At 41.7% G+C, this 15,038-nt stretch overlaps 1 protein-coding gene across 1 annotated transcript in view; it reads right to left on the bottom strand.

Moving 5' to 3' along the window:
- The window catches only part of LOC117425819 (von Willebrand factor A domain-containing protein 5B1), a 105,177-nt gene extending 97,596 nt beyond the window's left edge, over positions 1–7,581 (bottom strand). Inside the window, exon 1 of the mRNA XM_058994070.1 lies at positions 7,443–7,581. Within this exon, the coding sequence (XP_058850053.1) occupies positions 7,443–7,581 (139 nt within the window). The remainder of the gene's footprint in view (positions 1–7,442) is intronic.
- Positions 7,582–15,038: the final 7,457 nt, after the last annotated feature.

Here is a 15,038-nt window from a genome sequence, read left to right as displayed (position 1 = left end):
GGGATGGAGTTAAATTCTCCTCCCTGCCCAGGTCGATTGCGTCAGGTGGGAGCAATCAAACAATTAATTATCCAATTAAACACTCAGCCACCTGGCATAAAAGGAGGCCTCAGCCTCCCATTTGAGAGAGAGTTCTAGAAGGAGAGGAAGTAAGAGTGGTTTTTCTGTGTGTGCTGGTTTTGTTCATTTTTAATCCAGTGAAGGCAAAGGCTTATTGTGTAAGTTTCATTTTGTGTTTATTTTGTGTCTTAGAAACCTTTTTGTTTGGCCCTTGTGCCGGTTTATTTTGTGTTTTTGTATATTAAAAGCTTTATTTTTGAACTTTCACACTGTCTCTGAGTTTCAACCTCTGTCATCCTGTCACAGGGCCCTAATCACAAAGATCTGGCGTTTTCTAAAGAACATTTTTAATTTGAAATACAGTTTGACATTCATAAAGCAGTCTGTTTAAAGAGTAAGGAGTTTCAAATGTAATGTTATTTATTTTACAATGTTTGCAATTCTGTTGAGCGGTTCTGTGTTCCGTTGATTCAATATTGAGGTGCAGGCGTTTTAATCATGGAGATCCTTGCAGATGTGTTTTAATCATGGTGATTCTTGCAGATGTGTTTTAATCATGGTGATCTGTGCAGCGGAGCATTTGATGCAGCCAGCTGCATGATATCACACACAGCTCCAGCAAGCTGGCTGCACAGGGCTCAAGTGTTACTTGCTGATCTGCAACCCCAGTACTGCCACCATGACAATGTAGGGGGAAAAACACACCGGTTCAGTATTTCTTATCAAAATAAATGACATTTGTAATATCTGGCTGTTTATTTAACTTATTAAACTGATATTAAGAACATAAAGTTTACAAACAAGAGGAGGCCATTCAGCCCATCTTGCTCGTTTGGTTGTTACTAGCTTATTGATCCCAGAATCTCATCAAGCAGCTTCTTGAAGGATCCCAGGGTGTCAGCTTCAACAAGATTACTGGGGAGTTGGTTCCAGACCCTCAATTCTCTGTGTAAAAAAGTGCCTCTTATTCTGTTCTGAATGCCCTTTTATCTAATCTCCATTTGTGACTCCTGGTCCTTGTTTCTTTTATTCAGGTCAAAAAAGTCCCCTGGGTCGACATTGTCTATCTTTTAGGATTTTGAATGTTTGAATCAGATCGCCGTGTAGTCTTCTTTGTTCAAGACTGAACAGATTCAATTCTTTTAGAAGTCTGCATACGACATGCCTTTTAAACCCAGGATAATTCTGGTTGCTCCTCTTTGCACTTTTTCTAGAGCAGCAATATCCTTTTTGTAACAAGGTGACCAGAACTGAACACAATATTCTAGGTGAGGTCTTACTAATGCATTGTAACGTTTTAACATTACTTCCCTTGATTTAAATTCAACACTTCTCACAAAATATCCAAGCATCTTGTTGGCCTTTTTTATAGCTTCCCCACATTGTCTAGATGAAGGCATTTCTGAGTCAACATAAACTCCTAGGTCTTTTTCATAGATTCCTTCTTCAATTTCAGTATCTCCCATATAATGTTTATAATGCACATTTTTAGTGCCTGCATGCAGTACTTTACACTTTTCTCTATTAAATTTCATTTGCCATGTCTGTCCAGTTCTGAATGCTGCCTAGATCATTTTGAATTACCTTTGCTGCAGCAATAGTGTTTGCCACTCCTCCTATTTTTGTGTCGTCTGCAAATTTAACAAGTTTGTTTACTATACCAGAATCTAAATCATTAATGTAGATTAGGAATAGCAGAGGACCTAATACTGATCCCTGTGGTACACCACTGGTTACCTCGCTCCATTTTGAGGTTTCTCCTCTAATCAGTACTTTCTGTTTTCTACATGTTAACCACTCCCTAATCCATGTGCATGCATTTCTTTAAATCCCTGAGCGCCAGTTTGAGAATTCATCTTTTATGCGGGACTTTGTCAAAAGTTTTCTGGAAATCTATATAAACCATGTCATGTGCTTTGCAATTATCTATTGTTGATGTTGCATCCTCAAAAAAATCAAGCAGGTTAGTTAGACACGATCTCCCTTTCCTAAAACCATGCTCACTATCAACCCTAACTGATGCATCAACAAAGTTTTTTGCAAATATAGATAGATACAGTGGCTATAGAAAGTCTACACCCCTCTTTGTTGCCTTATAGCCTGGAATTAAAATGCATTAAAATATATATATATATTTTTTTTCATTTATCTACACCTCCTACCCCACATAATTTGTAGAAAATTTATTAAAAATAAAAACTGAAATCGCTTGGTTGGATAAGTGTCCACCCCCTTGTAATAGCAATCCTAAATTAGCTCAGGTGTAACCAATCGCCTTCAAAATCACACAACAAGTTTAGTAGCCTCCACCTTTGTTAAATTGTAGTGATTCACATGATTTCAGGATAAATTCAGCAGTTCCTGTAGGTTCCCTCTGCTGGGTAGTGCATTTCAAAGCAAAGACTCAACCATGAGCACCAAGGCGCTTTCAAAAGAACTCCGGGACAAAGGCCTTGAATATCTCTTGGAGCACAGTCAAGACCATTAAGAAGTGGAAGGCGTATGGCACCACCAAGACCCTGCCTAGATCAGGCCGTCCCTCCAAACTGGATGACTGAGCAAAAAGGAGACTGATCAGAGAGGCTACCAAGAGGCCAATGGCAACTTTGTAAGAGCTACAGGCTTTTATGGCCAAGAATGGTCAAAGTGCGCATGTGACAACAATATCCCAAGCACTCCACAAATCTGGCCTGTATGGTAGAGTGGCATGAAGGAAGCCACTACTCAAGAAAAGCCCACCTTGAATCCCATTTGAAGTATGCAAAAAAAACATGTGGCAAAAAGTTTTGTGGTCTGACAAAACTAAAATGGAACTTTTTGGCCTAAATGTAAAGCGTTATGTTTGGCGCAAACCCAACACAGCGCATCACCCAAAGAACACCATACTTACTGTGAAGCATGGTGGTGGTAGCATCGTGTTATGGGGATGTTTCTCATCGGCAGGGACTGGGGCACTTGTCAATAGAAAGGAAAATGAATGGAGCAAAGTACAGAGAAGTCCTTGAAGAAAACCTGTTGCCCTCTGCAAGACAGCTGAAACTGGGACGGAAGTTCACCTTTCAGCATGACAAGGACCCAAAGCACACAGCAAAGCTACACTGGAGTGGCTAAGGAACAAAAAGGTAAATGTCCTTGAGTGACCCAGTTAGAGCCCCAACCTAAATCCAATCGAAAATTTGTGGCATGACTTGAAGACTGCTGTCCATCAATGCTCCCCAAGGAACTTGACAGAGCTTGAACAGTTTTACAAAATCTAGGTGTGCAAAGTAGGTAGAGACCTATCCCAACAGACTCACAGATGTAATTTCTGCCAAAGGTGTTTCCATCAAGTATTATCCCAGGGGGGTGGAGACTTATCCAATTATGATCTTTCAGTTTTGTATTTTTAATATATAATCTTTTTCTCAATAAAAACTTTTTTCCCCTTAACAGTGTGGAGTATGGTGTGTATATAAGTGGAAAAAAATCCTCATTTAAATGTATGAAACTCTAAGGCACTGACACAACAAAATGTGAAAAAAGTTCAAGGGGGTGTAGACTTTCTATAGGCACTAGATAGATAGATAGATGAATGATTGATTGGTTATAATGATTAAGCCCGTAAATGTAGCCTTACGGCTAAGGTTCACTTTTCACCCTACACACACAGTCAGACACAGAACGGTAGTTTAAGCGCAGTTGCACAGTTTTATTAAACACAAACAAAGAAACAAAACAAAAACCTAACTCCACTTTGGAGCAATAACTAAAACTTTCTCCATCCCTAACTACCGTGCTGGACGGCTAAACCATTTACCAGCAAGCAAAAACACGATACCTATTTCACCCACACAGGTCTCTTCAGCAGCAGCTTGTGCTTCTTCAGTCTGGCTGCGTATGGTTGCTTCGCCATCAGCAGTCCTGACTGCAGGGCTTCCCCTGCTTTGTCAGGGCTTAATCAGCCTCAGGTGCTTCTCATTTCCTTTAGTCCCATGGCATTCTGGGAAATGTAGTCCCTGTAACCCATCTTCCCTGCCACTATATACTGTGTGTGTGTGTGTTGTGACGAAGTGCCCGCCCCTGTGTGTGTTTTGTGTGTTAAGTGTTGTATTTTGCGTGTGTTAATGTTGGTGTATAGTCATTGGTACACGGGATATAAACGGGTCTGTGTTTCACGTGTGCGTTAAAATTGTATATTTGTATTAGGCACGGGGATGGCACATCACATCACGTGCAAGTAAAAAGTAATAATATGTGAGCACGGGGAATTGCACTTTAATTAATTCATGTGCAGTTGTACCGAGATTCCAATTGAATGATTGACTAGCAATCGAGTCTCGGTACAACTGCATAAAAGCTGCATGTTTTCACTCACTGGTTGTTGGGTGTTCGGTGAGTGGAGAACGGGAGAGAGAGAAGGAGAAAAGTAATTGTTAAAATAATCGTTAAAAGAAGCTCACCGTGTTTTGTCTGTTTGGTCCGTTTTTGTTTGTCTTTTTATTTTGGCGTATAGTGCCGTGTCCTGTTTTTTGTGTTCCAACCTTTTATTTTCTGTTCTGTTCTGTTAATGATTAAATGCTGAGCGCGATCACGCGCTCAGCTTAACCAAAACTCCAAGTCTCTGTGTGTTACTTCCTGGCTCTGGTCTGACACCACCCACTCCGGCCGTCTTTGTGACAGTGTGTATATATATATATATATATATATATATATATATATATATATATATATATTGTATATATTGTATATATATAATCATGAATGCATTTGTGCACATCAAAGCTTTTTATAAAAAAAGGTGCCGACCAATATAAGGCACTTTGTACACTAAAGAATGTATCCAGAAAGTCATAAAACAGTTCTTAGCAATTGTAAACTAACCATCCATGCATACCTCACTTGATTTGTTGATATTTGTAGAGTTGGGACTGGTCATCCACTCAAAAAAACATGACCATTGATGTTGTACAGCAAAGTCTTCTTACTTTTTATTTGCTTAAAAGCATTTTTTAGTAAATAACTCTTACTGTGATCTATGCTTCCTGCTCCACAGCCATAAGCCCACCACGTGTGCTCTGGACCCCCTCCCCCCTCACCTCTTCCAGGCTGCTGCACCCCTGCTCTCTGGCTGTTTCCCCTCTGCCTTCAAACAGGCCTGCATCACCCCCATCTTAAAAAAACCCTTCCTGGATCCCTCATCCATCCAAAACTACCGTCCTGTCTCCCTTCTCCCTTTCTTTTCTAAAACCCTTGAGCGAGCGGTACATCGCCAGCTCTCTGATTTCTTGTCAACACACTCTCTGCTCAACCCCCTCCAGTCTGGTTTTTGCCCAGCACACTCCACTGAAACTATTCTTCTCTCAGTCACTAACTCTCTACTCTCTGCCTGTGCCACCTCCCTCTCCTCTGTCCTAATTCTCCTCGACCGCTCTGCTGTCTTTGACACAGTCGACCACTCTATTCTCCTTTCCTCCCTTGCTGGCCTGGGACTCTCCAGCACTGGTCTTGCCTACCTCTCCGATCGCATGTACAGGGTGTCTTGGCGTGGGTCACCCTCTGCCTCTTGCTCTCCTTCGACAGGTGTCCCCCAAGACTCAGTCCTGGGACCCCTTCTGTTTTCCCCCCACATCTCCTCCCATGGCTTCTCGTATCATTTCTTTGCTGTTGATGTCCTCTCTTTTCCCCCCTCCGACATGTCCTCCTGTATCTCTATCTCCTCCTGGATGCACTCGCATCATCTTAAACTCAGCCTTAAAATCTCCCCCCCACCGTTCCTCCTCCACCTCTGATCTCTCTATCTCTAGTCCTCTTGAATCCACCACCCTCTCTCCCTCCTCATACACCAAGAACCTCAGTGTCACCCTCGACCCCTCCCTCTTCTACTCTTCACACATCTCTACCCTGGTGTGCTCCTGTCGCTTCTTCCTCAGCAACATATGCAGAATTCACCCCTTCCTCACAGACTACTCCATGCAGCTCCTAGTTCAAGCACTGGTACTGTTCCACCTTAGTTACTGCAACTCCCTCCTGGTCAGCCTCCCTGCCTCTGATATCTGTCCATTCCAGCTCAACCAAAACTCTGCTGACCGCGTTGTCTTTTCCCTTCCTCGTTTCTCCCATGCTACACTGCTGCACCTCTCCTTCCACTGGCTCCAATTCAAAACTCTTGTACTCACCTATTGCTGTCTGCTTCCTCCTATCTCCAGACTATTATTTCTCTCTCGCCCTCTCTGCATGGCACCCTATTGTTCCAGTACTTGCATCAGCTTGTACTTGTACTGAACTGCTCCATACCTTGCCATATTCTACTACTGCTCTTATATATTATATTATAACTATTCACTGTATCTTGTACTTGATTTTAGTCATAAATATCCATATTCACGTTTTTAGTAACTGCTCTTATTTGAAATGGTTCTTAACCATTTATATATAGAACATAAAAACATGTCTACTAAATAGCTAATAGAACATTATTCACATTGGTCATATACCAGTGCAAAAGCAGCTCAGGTGATGTTTACTATGATAGCTCACATGTGACCAATAGAAGGGGTTTATTGAAAGCCCATCAGAGAGTAGGCGGGCTGGCAGAGTTGAAAGGTGAGAGAGTAGGCGGGGCTATCAGAGTTGAAAGGTCAGAGTGGGTGGGGCTGTCAGAGTTGAAAGGTCAGAGTGGGTGGGGCTGTCAGAGTTGAAAGGTCATAGAGGGCGGGGCTGGCAGAGTGGAAAGGTTACATTGTCATAAGAGTCTAATGGAATGAGAAAACATGTTCAGTGTGGAGACTGAGGATCTCCAGCTCAGCTCAAAGCAAGGGAGAGATTCAGATACAAATGATAATAATTCAGCACTGGAGCAACAGAACCCAGAGCCACCAAAACCATTTAAACATTGTCAAGTATTATAGTGATTGTAGCTACAGTAACACAGTCATTTACATTTCAACACCTTCGAGTAGTACAGTGATTGTATAACTGCAGGTTAAAGCAAGTTTCTGTTTTCATTGCCTTTTTAAAATGACTTACACTAACTGGGTTGCTGGAAAGTATGTCAGTCAATAGGGGAAGCAGCTGATTGGTTATTGACAGGAAAGAAGCCAGTGAAGGGGTGGGGACAAATTCACGTTTTCCGATGAAATGACCCAGAAAGTGCTAGACAGTCTAGAAGCATGGCTGCAAACAGAGATTTCCGGGTGTGGTACCAGATACCACGTTTTAAAATAAAAATGTGTGCTAAAACGTGTTTCTTTGAAAACTGCATGTTTAAGACCTGTATAATAAATGGGATTTTAACTACAATTACTTTACAGAACTTGTTCAAAATAAAATCTATAAAAATGACATTTGAAGCTACTAGCACTGCTTTCTATCCAGGACTGCAAATAACCAAATGCTCCTCTTACCTTCTATGGGGTTGTCCTCAGTGTTGTTGTATGTCATGGAGGCTGTTGTCGCCAAGGTGTACCCTCTGACACAGGAAGTGATCTCAGACACACTGAGTGGCAATGCACTCCTTTTGTTCTTGTTGATTAGCCCTGGCATTTTGTCCCAGAGACGCAGCTGGACTGTGGAAACAAAATGGATCAATTTAGGAAATTATAAAACGACCAGAAGGCATGTAAATTCACCCCCTACAAGTATATCTCACCTCCCCCAGTCAAACCACACAACATGTGCTATTACAACAAAAAGAAAAGATTATTCTCCACCACCTGTTTGTTCTTTACAGTACTGCATCCATATAGTTCCCTTTGTGTGGTGTTTGCTGTCATTCTTAGTGGTTCTTATTGCAATAACTCAGACACTGTGCTTATCAGTCTGTGTAAAGCTGCTTTCTCCTCAGTTCAGGAGCTGCTCAGTATTGGTTGCCTGCCTTTTACACTGCTGGTCAAACTGATGGTTTCATCAACCTTAAAACTGCCATTGTTCCCTGAATCCCAGTCAGACTCTTCCTTACTAAACATCTAGGTAACCCTGCATAGTGAATCATCGCTTTAAATATATGCAAAAGATTTTACTGATGAAGTCAACTCACAAGTGCAGTGGTGCCCAGAATGTATAAGGACTAGGGGCAGGGCTTTTATGCCCCAGTTTTTCTCACTCCGATCCCTTGCTCGCTAAAAACCTTGGTATCCCTGAATAGATCATTGTCTCCTTTTGCAGATATGCACTGGATTTCAATCAGAGTGGTATACAGGGAGAGATCAGTGTGGGACTGGGATTCGGGAGCCCCTGATCGTTTGTCGTATGTAACATAGGCTCAGTTAAGCCTCTTTATAGAAGAGGGTTAGCCTTAGTGATTGTCACAAGTTTTAATTGTTGTATTCACTAGTACTTTGATTTGCACTATTTATTGTATTTTTTACACTGTGTTTTATTTATTTGTGTACCCAAAGGGAGATCCCAATAAGGAGTTTATGGGTATGTTTTATCCTTTTAATTATTTTATCATAGACACGGTCACAAGCGATTGGGACCTTAATTGTAGTCAGGTGCAAGTCATCCGTGCCACTAGATTAGTTCCCCTATATAACTGGAAATAAAAGAACAGGAAGGGAGAGAACACGGGGGGAACACATTGGAACTGGACTGTGACCATTTTGGACGCGGAAGGAAGAGAAGCAGCACTGGACAACATTGAAGAGAAATAGAAGGAAACAAAACGGCACAACAAAGTTTAGCACTCTTTGTATTGTTGAGATTATGATAATACTGTTTCACACGGACTGCGACTATGACTCGTGTTGCTTATACAAGCGTGCTGTCTGATGGATGCTAGTTATTGTTACCTGTTACACGACTCCAGTACATTGGGACTGTGAATGGAATAAGTATACTGTTGGACTGGAAGATATCTTTACTGTATTGCTATTGCTGACGCATTGTAGTTTAGTCTGCCTCCAGGACTTGCCTTCTCTCTTCCTCCGTTCCAGAAGAAGGATTGCAAGAAGACGGACTGCTGTATTACCTGCAGACACCCCGATAAGAGAGGCTCTCACCTACTAGAGTTAAGTATCAGTGGCTGTGTCAGAAGACTAATACTCTTGTAGGGAGGGGCCGAATGCAGGGTGTGTAAATTAGCCCTGCTCAGAGAGTGAGACGGGGAGGGGAGAGCAGGTATTAAGGACAGATTGTTTTCACTGTTTCTCCAGGATTGACGTCACGTAGGGAGGGAGGGAGGAAGCACCCCCTGGAGGCCAGCGTGGGATCTGTATTGGCAAGGAGCCAGTTGGACTTTCGTGGACGAATTAAACCATTTTACCTATTTGCCTGTGTGGTTCTGTGCTCTCCTGCGGGGGTCCGGCGGTGCGTCTGAGATCCAACCAACCTGTGGGGTATAGAAGAGAAGGTTATTACAAAAAATATACTTGCCTGTAAAGTTACGCAAACAAACCCCTGACATGATCTTTCTTTACTGGCAATACACTGCTGTGCACTAGATGGTGCTGGCGCCTACCTGCCAGAGATGACACACTGAATTCGTTTTGGAGATTATAGATTAAATAATACAAATACTTTCACTAATCCTCCCTGTCATGTGCTTCTATTCAATAAACAGGGCCTCAAACATGCAGTTTTAAGTGAACACCCTTTATAGCAAACATGGATTTTCATTTTAAATTACAATATTTATCTAATAAGTGATGTCAGCCCTTATGACATGCAAAGCACAGGGGTACAAATGCAATGAATATCATCCCTAATATCCTGGAATCAACTGTCCTGTGATATCACAGGTATTTTATGTAAATGTATTTTGATCTGGTTTATTTTGTATAGGCTGTTCTGATTAACTGTCACCTCTACCTCCTAAGGTTCTCATAGCTAGGTGATAGTTGGGGAAGAAAATTTCACGACAGGAGCTTCAAGAGAAGAAGGGGTGCTAAGGCAGTCCAGTCTCACAATTCAGTTTTTTGGGTGTAAATAAATAACATTAAAATAATTCTCCTAGTCAGCATTTTTTTATAACATGGTTTTCGATCTCTTTTAGAGAGACGACCTTAGCATTAACATTTTCTATTTGTTTTTACCATCCCAATACTTTTTTTATGGTGATCATTCTAAAACAATCTATCTCATGCCTTTATTTAAAGTTTTTATTTCTATTTTCCAAAATCGGTACCACAAAGTCTAATCTACTTTTTGTTCCAGTTCATCTGTTTCAGAAGATCTGATGCATACTTGTTGCTAGAGGATATAGTTGTTGATACAGTAAACAGATTCAAAACCAATACAGAGTCTTATTTGAACCCCAGAGCCTTTTTGCCTGCTCACATTGACAGCATCTGTAATTAGGAATAAGACTGATGTGCTCTTAAGGTTAATGAAGTTTGCTCTGGAATGAACCTGTTATTGATGTCTTTGTGATTCTATGTGCTTACAAACTCGAGGCAGTGATGAAGCATGCCTGGGGTCAAAGTGAGGTCTGGTTTTTATAAAGGATTCAGGGTTGAGATATATATCACAGTGAAGCACAGCCTTGACGCGGGGTCCATAAAAGGCATGGGACCAGGGGTGAAATTCTGCCAGTACTGATGTCGGTACTGGGTACCGGGACTTATTTATCCAACGTGGATGCAATCCATCCACTCACACAGTCCACTAGGGCAACGTTTCTCAAATGCACTTTCATTCAGCACAGTTCGTGCTGCTTGCATTCTGTTTCCTCATACTGCTTCTGTTTCTGTTAGCTGCTATTGGTCACCATTAACGTCTGTATAATCACTGCATGTTGATTGGCCAAGCTTTCATTCTGATCAGATTTCATTTTGGCATGAGTCACAAATCTCCGCCCATTTCACTTTATGTCAGTGCTCATTCGTTGATCAATGAGAGAAGACTTCAGCAGTGCAACGTGAAAACAGAGTAATTATCATTATTATGAAGTAATTATTTTAGAAACCATCTGAAATATTCAAAACAAACATTGCTGCACATGAATTTGAAGGCAAAAATCCATTTCAGTGTTCGCCATAAATTACATAGTTGATAAATATTAGAAATAATTATCATAACGCTTTTGCCTTGCATTGATTTACCACATTGCCAGAATTTGTGCAAAATTTTCTAAAATGGCAAGTGATGTGTGGGACAGTAGGGATTAACAATAACATTAAAAACCTGGATTTGGGAGTCAGAATCGGGATACAGATGGAGGTGTGCTTTTCAAACACTGGCCCAACTTGCTAGGTAAATGTTAAGCATAGTGATCAACATTGTATTTTGTTGTGCCTAGTATTTTCTGTTATGAGGACTGTAATAAACAAAAACCAAAAACGGTGAGGTGTTTTTTCCTTGTACAATCCCCCCTTGTCTAAAACATTTTGAAGAGTTTATTTAAGTTAAATGTGAGTTTTCACTTGCGAGCACATCTAAAAAAAAGTAAACCACAGTAATGATATTACTTTATGAAAACGTGTCTTTTGCCACTTTGTTTCTTGTGCAGAAACCACTATACCAGGGATCAAATAAAAATAAAAGTCGACTTTTATACTGTTTCTGCCTGAAAAATCTTTTTCTGGAATAGATCATGGTAATTAATCTACACAGAAACACAACAGAGAAGCACACAGAACATATTATTGTAAGATAAGTAATAAATACAAAATAAATAAAAGAAACTGGGATATAATCCAAGGCTATCATTGTAGCATGGCCAGGCCCTGTTGTAGGTGAGCACCCAGGGTCTGGAAAGTACGGGGAGAATTTCAGAGAATACTATGGAGATTAAAATGGCCAAGTACATCATTAGTAGTAGTAGCACCTGTTACATAATACATTTGAGGGGTATTTTAGCCCCTATTGTGCATTGTTTGACTTAGACCTTTTTGTATTATTTGTTCATAGCACAGTTGTTTTTTTATACCATTTTTATATCATCCCTTTTTTAGGATATCTTGAAACAAAACTCCCTCTACATGACTGAGTGATACAAGCGGAGGGTACAAAGCTTTCAGTATTTCCAGCCTCCTTGTTTATGGTGAATTGGTTATAATTGATCAGTTATTTTCTAAGGCTTATTTTGTATTTATAAATGTATCGTGTACCAATATGTATACATTTTTAAAGTATTTATTCATTGGCACACAAATTGTCTCAATTTTTAAAATGTTTATACCTGGCTGTGCATATGAGTACCTGCACTTTTTTGTTGAAAATGTCACCCCTGCATGGGACTGTGGAATAGATTTGTGCAAGAATGGTGTCCTGTATTGTAATTTAAATGTTATCCTATACATACAGAAAGTTGGCAAAGGCCATGAGCTCCCATGAACACCCATATATACATAAAGTTCATGGCTGAAATATGACATCCCCTTTTCAGAGCCTTTGATAAGAGGCCTCTGCATTTTGAAAGTGATGAGAGATCTTGTCTTTTTTATATTGTTTATTTTTTTATGTTGACTCATCACAGCACCTCCCCACAGCTCAGGAGAACTAAAGGTTAGTAGGCATCCTCTGATCTACGAGACAATCGCCTCTTTACAACCAGCAGCTCAAGAGCGGATGTCGGCGAGCTACTAGCCTCTAGAGGACAGACCTACAGGTGTCCGCTTGAGCTCACTGGGCGCCTGGCCAGTAGAGTCCACTGCAGTGCAATGAGTCAAAACAGTCCCTGTCGGTTTTGCCTCAAGAACAGCAGAGCCAATGCGACACTCCCTGTGGAAACCCCAGCAAAGCCAGGATGCTCCCCTGTGCTCCCCTTGACTGTATGACTCACCCTGCACACCACACCACTGTGCCTTTACCAGGGGAGACTTCAGGGACCCCTACGCTCCCCTGACTGTATGACTCACCCTGCACACCATGTGGTCATGCCTTTACCAGGGGAGACATCAGGGCCCCCTGCGCTCCCCTGACTGTATTACTCACCCTGCACACCACACCACTGTGCCTTTACCAGGGGAGACATCAGGACCCCCTGCGCTCCCTTGACTGTATGACTCACCCTGCACACCATGTGGTCATGCCTTTACCAGGGGAGACATCAGGGACCCCTGCGCTCCCCTGACTGTATGACTCACCCTGCACACCATGTGGTCATGCCTTTACCTGGGGAGACATCAGTGACCCCTGCGCTCCCCTGACTGTATGACTCACCCTTCACACCACACCACTGTACCTTTTTCAGGAGAACATTCTGGAATTCTACTGGGTTTCAGATTCACTTGATAGTGGTGATGCTGCTCAATTCAGCAATGTTTTTGTGCTGCCGTTTGGCATCTGTATTTCAGAGTAGAGAGTGTGAGGGATCCTGGGCAGGGAGCCAGGTTGGCAAAGAACAAGAAGATGAGGAATTGTACATACTCTCAGAATGAAAGCTGAATTGTTTGTGACAACAGTCCATACAAATCCTACAGTGTCACTGTAACAACCTGTAACAGAAGGGTTTTTTCCGTGTGTGGGTCATCACTGAATAATCATGAGGCAGACACAGCATTGGGTGTTGACACGTCGCAAGGGCGCGCAGATTTCATTACAACATAAGTGCTGAAACTAGGGTACCAGCAATGGTAGCCCTAGTGTCACATTTAATAAAGAAAACAAATATAAAAATAAGTTTGCCGCACAAGACAAGTGCTAGTCTCACTAAAAGAAACGCCCTGCTCCAGAAACCTACTACTCTACGCAAACCCTCTCTACACACGGTTTGGGAGCAACATCCCCTAACCTACTTCTGGGCTCCCGCTGTTTGAGCTCCACGCAGCCTCCCCAGGCACGCCCCCCAGTCAATCAGGACCTCCCCATCAGCTCAGCGCCTGGTGAGCCTAACTGCTCAATTGGTTCCTTAGCAACGCCTCTCCTGTTGTGTGTCCCAGCCACTTCCATAAAGCACACATGCAGTCAAGAACCAGCGACAGGGTCTCCCTGTCACACAACCCAATAGAAAGAAGGTGGGAAACATGATGACATGTTTCCGTGGGACTGTTGTAGGATCACTGTTGAGACCATTTTAAAGACCCAATTAAACTGATAGTGTATGTTAAATCTAACCTTTTTAAAACATGGTTCTGCTGTCTCTGCATTGTACTGAATAATGTGCGATTCTATTGACATGTCTGCAGCTGCCACTGGGACTGACTTGAAAGCGATTTCAAATCACTTATTCATTTCCATCAGCAGCAGATCAAATCTCAATGAGACCCAGACTGTGGGCTGGCAGAACTTGACAGAGGGATTTTAAATCTTGGACTCTCAGGGAAGTTGGTGAATTAATTCATAACAACAATTTTACAAAAACGTGACCCATGCAGTCTGGTTGCAGATTGGATTAATAGACTGCAGAAGGAGTCTGCAGTGCGGTTGCAGATTGGATTGTTATTTGCAGAAGGAGTCTGCAGTGCGGTTGCAGATTGGATTGTTATTTGCAGAAGGAGCCTGCAGTAGGGTGACCAGATAGCAAGAGTGAAACATCGGGACACTTTCAGTGGGTGCGGGGAGGATAGAAACCTTGTTTAAATGAACTACTGCACAACACAAGTGACGCAAACTACGTATCTTTCTTCTGTAGATAGGCTTTTTTATTCCTTTGCCTTCCTGTGTGCATTACACTTAGGCAAAAACAAAAACTTTGAGAAATATAATTAAAAAAAGAAAAAACCCCAAAGCGGTTAACTTTCTTATTTATTGTTCAGATGACAATGATGTTTTAATCTGCCTATCAGCGTGTCTGTACTGGCTTTTCTGTGACCTGCTGTACTGTTTTTTTTTTAGGTTGCTAAAATCTAGTTTTCAGCATTAGACATAAAATACCAGAAATGGACAACAAAGCAAAACAAGCAAAGTATATTTCAGCTGAGGATCGTGTCAAGACATTTCCCAAATGTACATGCAGATGATGGTAACTGTATTGCACATCTTGTAATGTGACAAAGAAAATACGATCAATCGCTATTTAGCTTAAGAATCATACATTAAACAAAAGGCTACTACAGAGGCTGCTGAACAGAACCTAAAACAAACAACAGCTTTCAGAAAACAAACTGGAAAGTCAGCGC

Source organism: Acipenser ruthenus, chromosome 20 (genome assembly GCF_902713425.1).
Source record: "Acipenser ruthenus chromosome 20, fAciRut3.2 maternal haplotype, whole genome shotgun sequence".
NCBI classification, from domain to species: domain Eukaryota; kingdom Metazoa; phylum Chordata; class Actinopteri; order Acipenseriformes; family Acipenseridae; genus Acipenser; species Acipenser ruthenus.
This window is presented reverse-complemented; position numbering and strand designations above follow the sequence as displayed.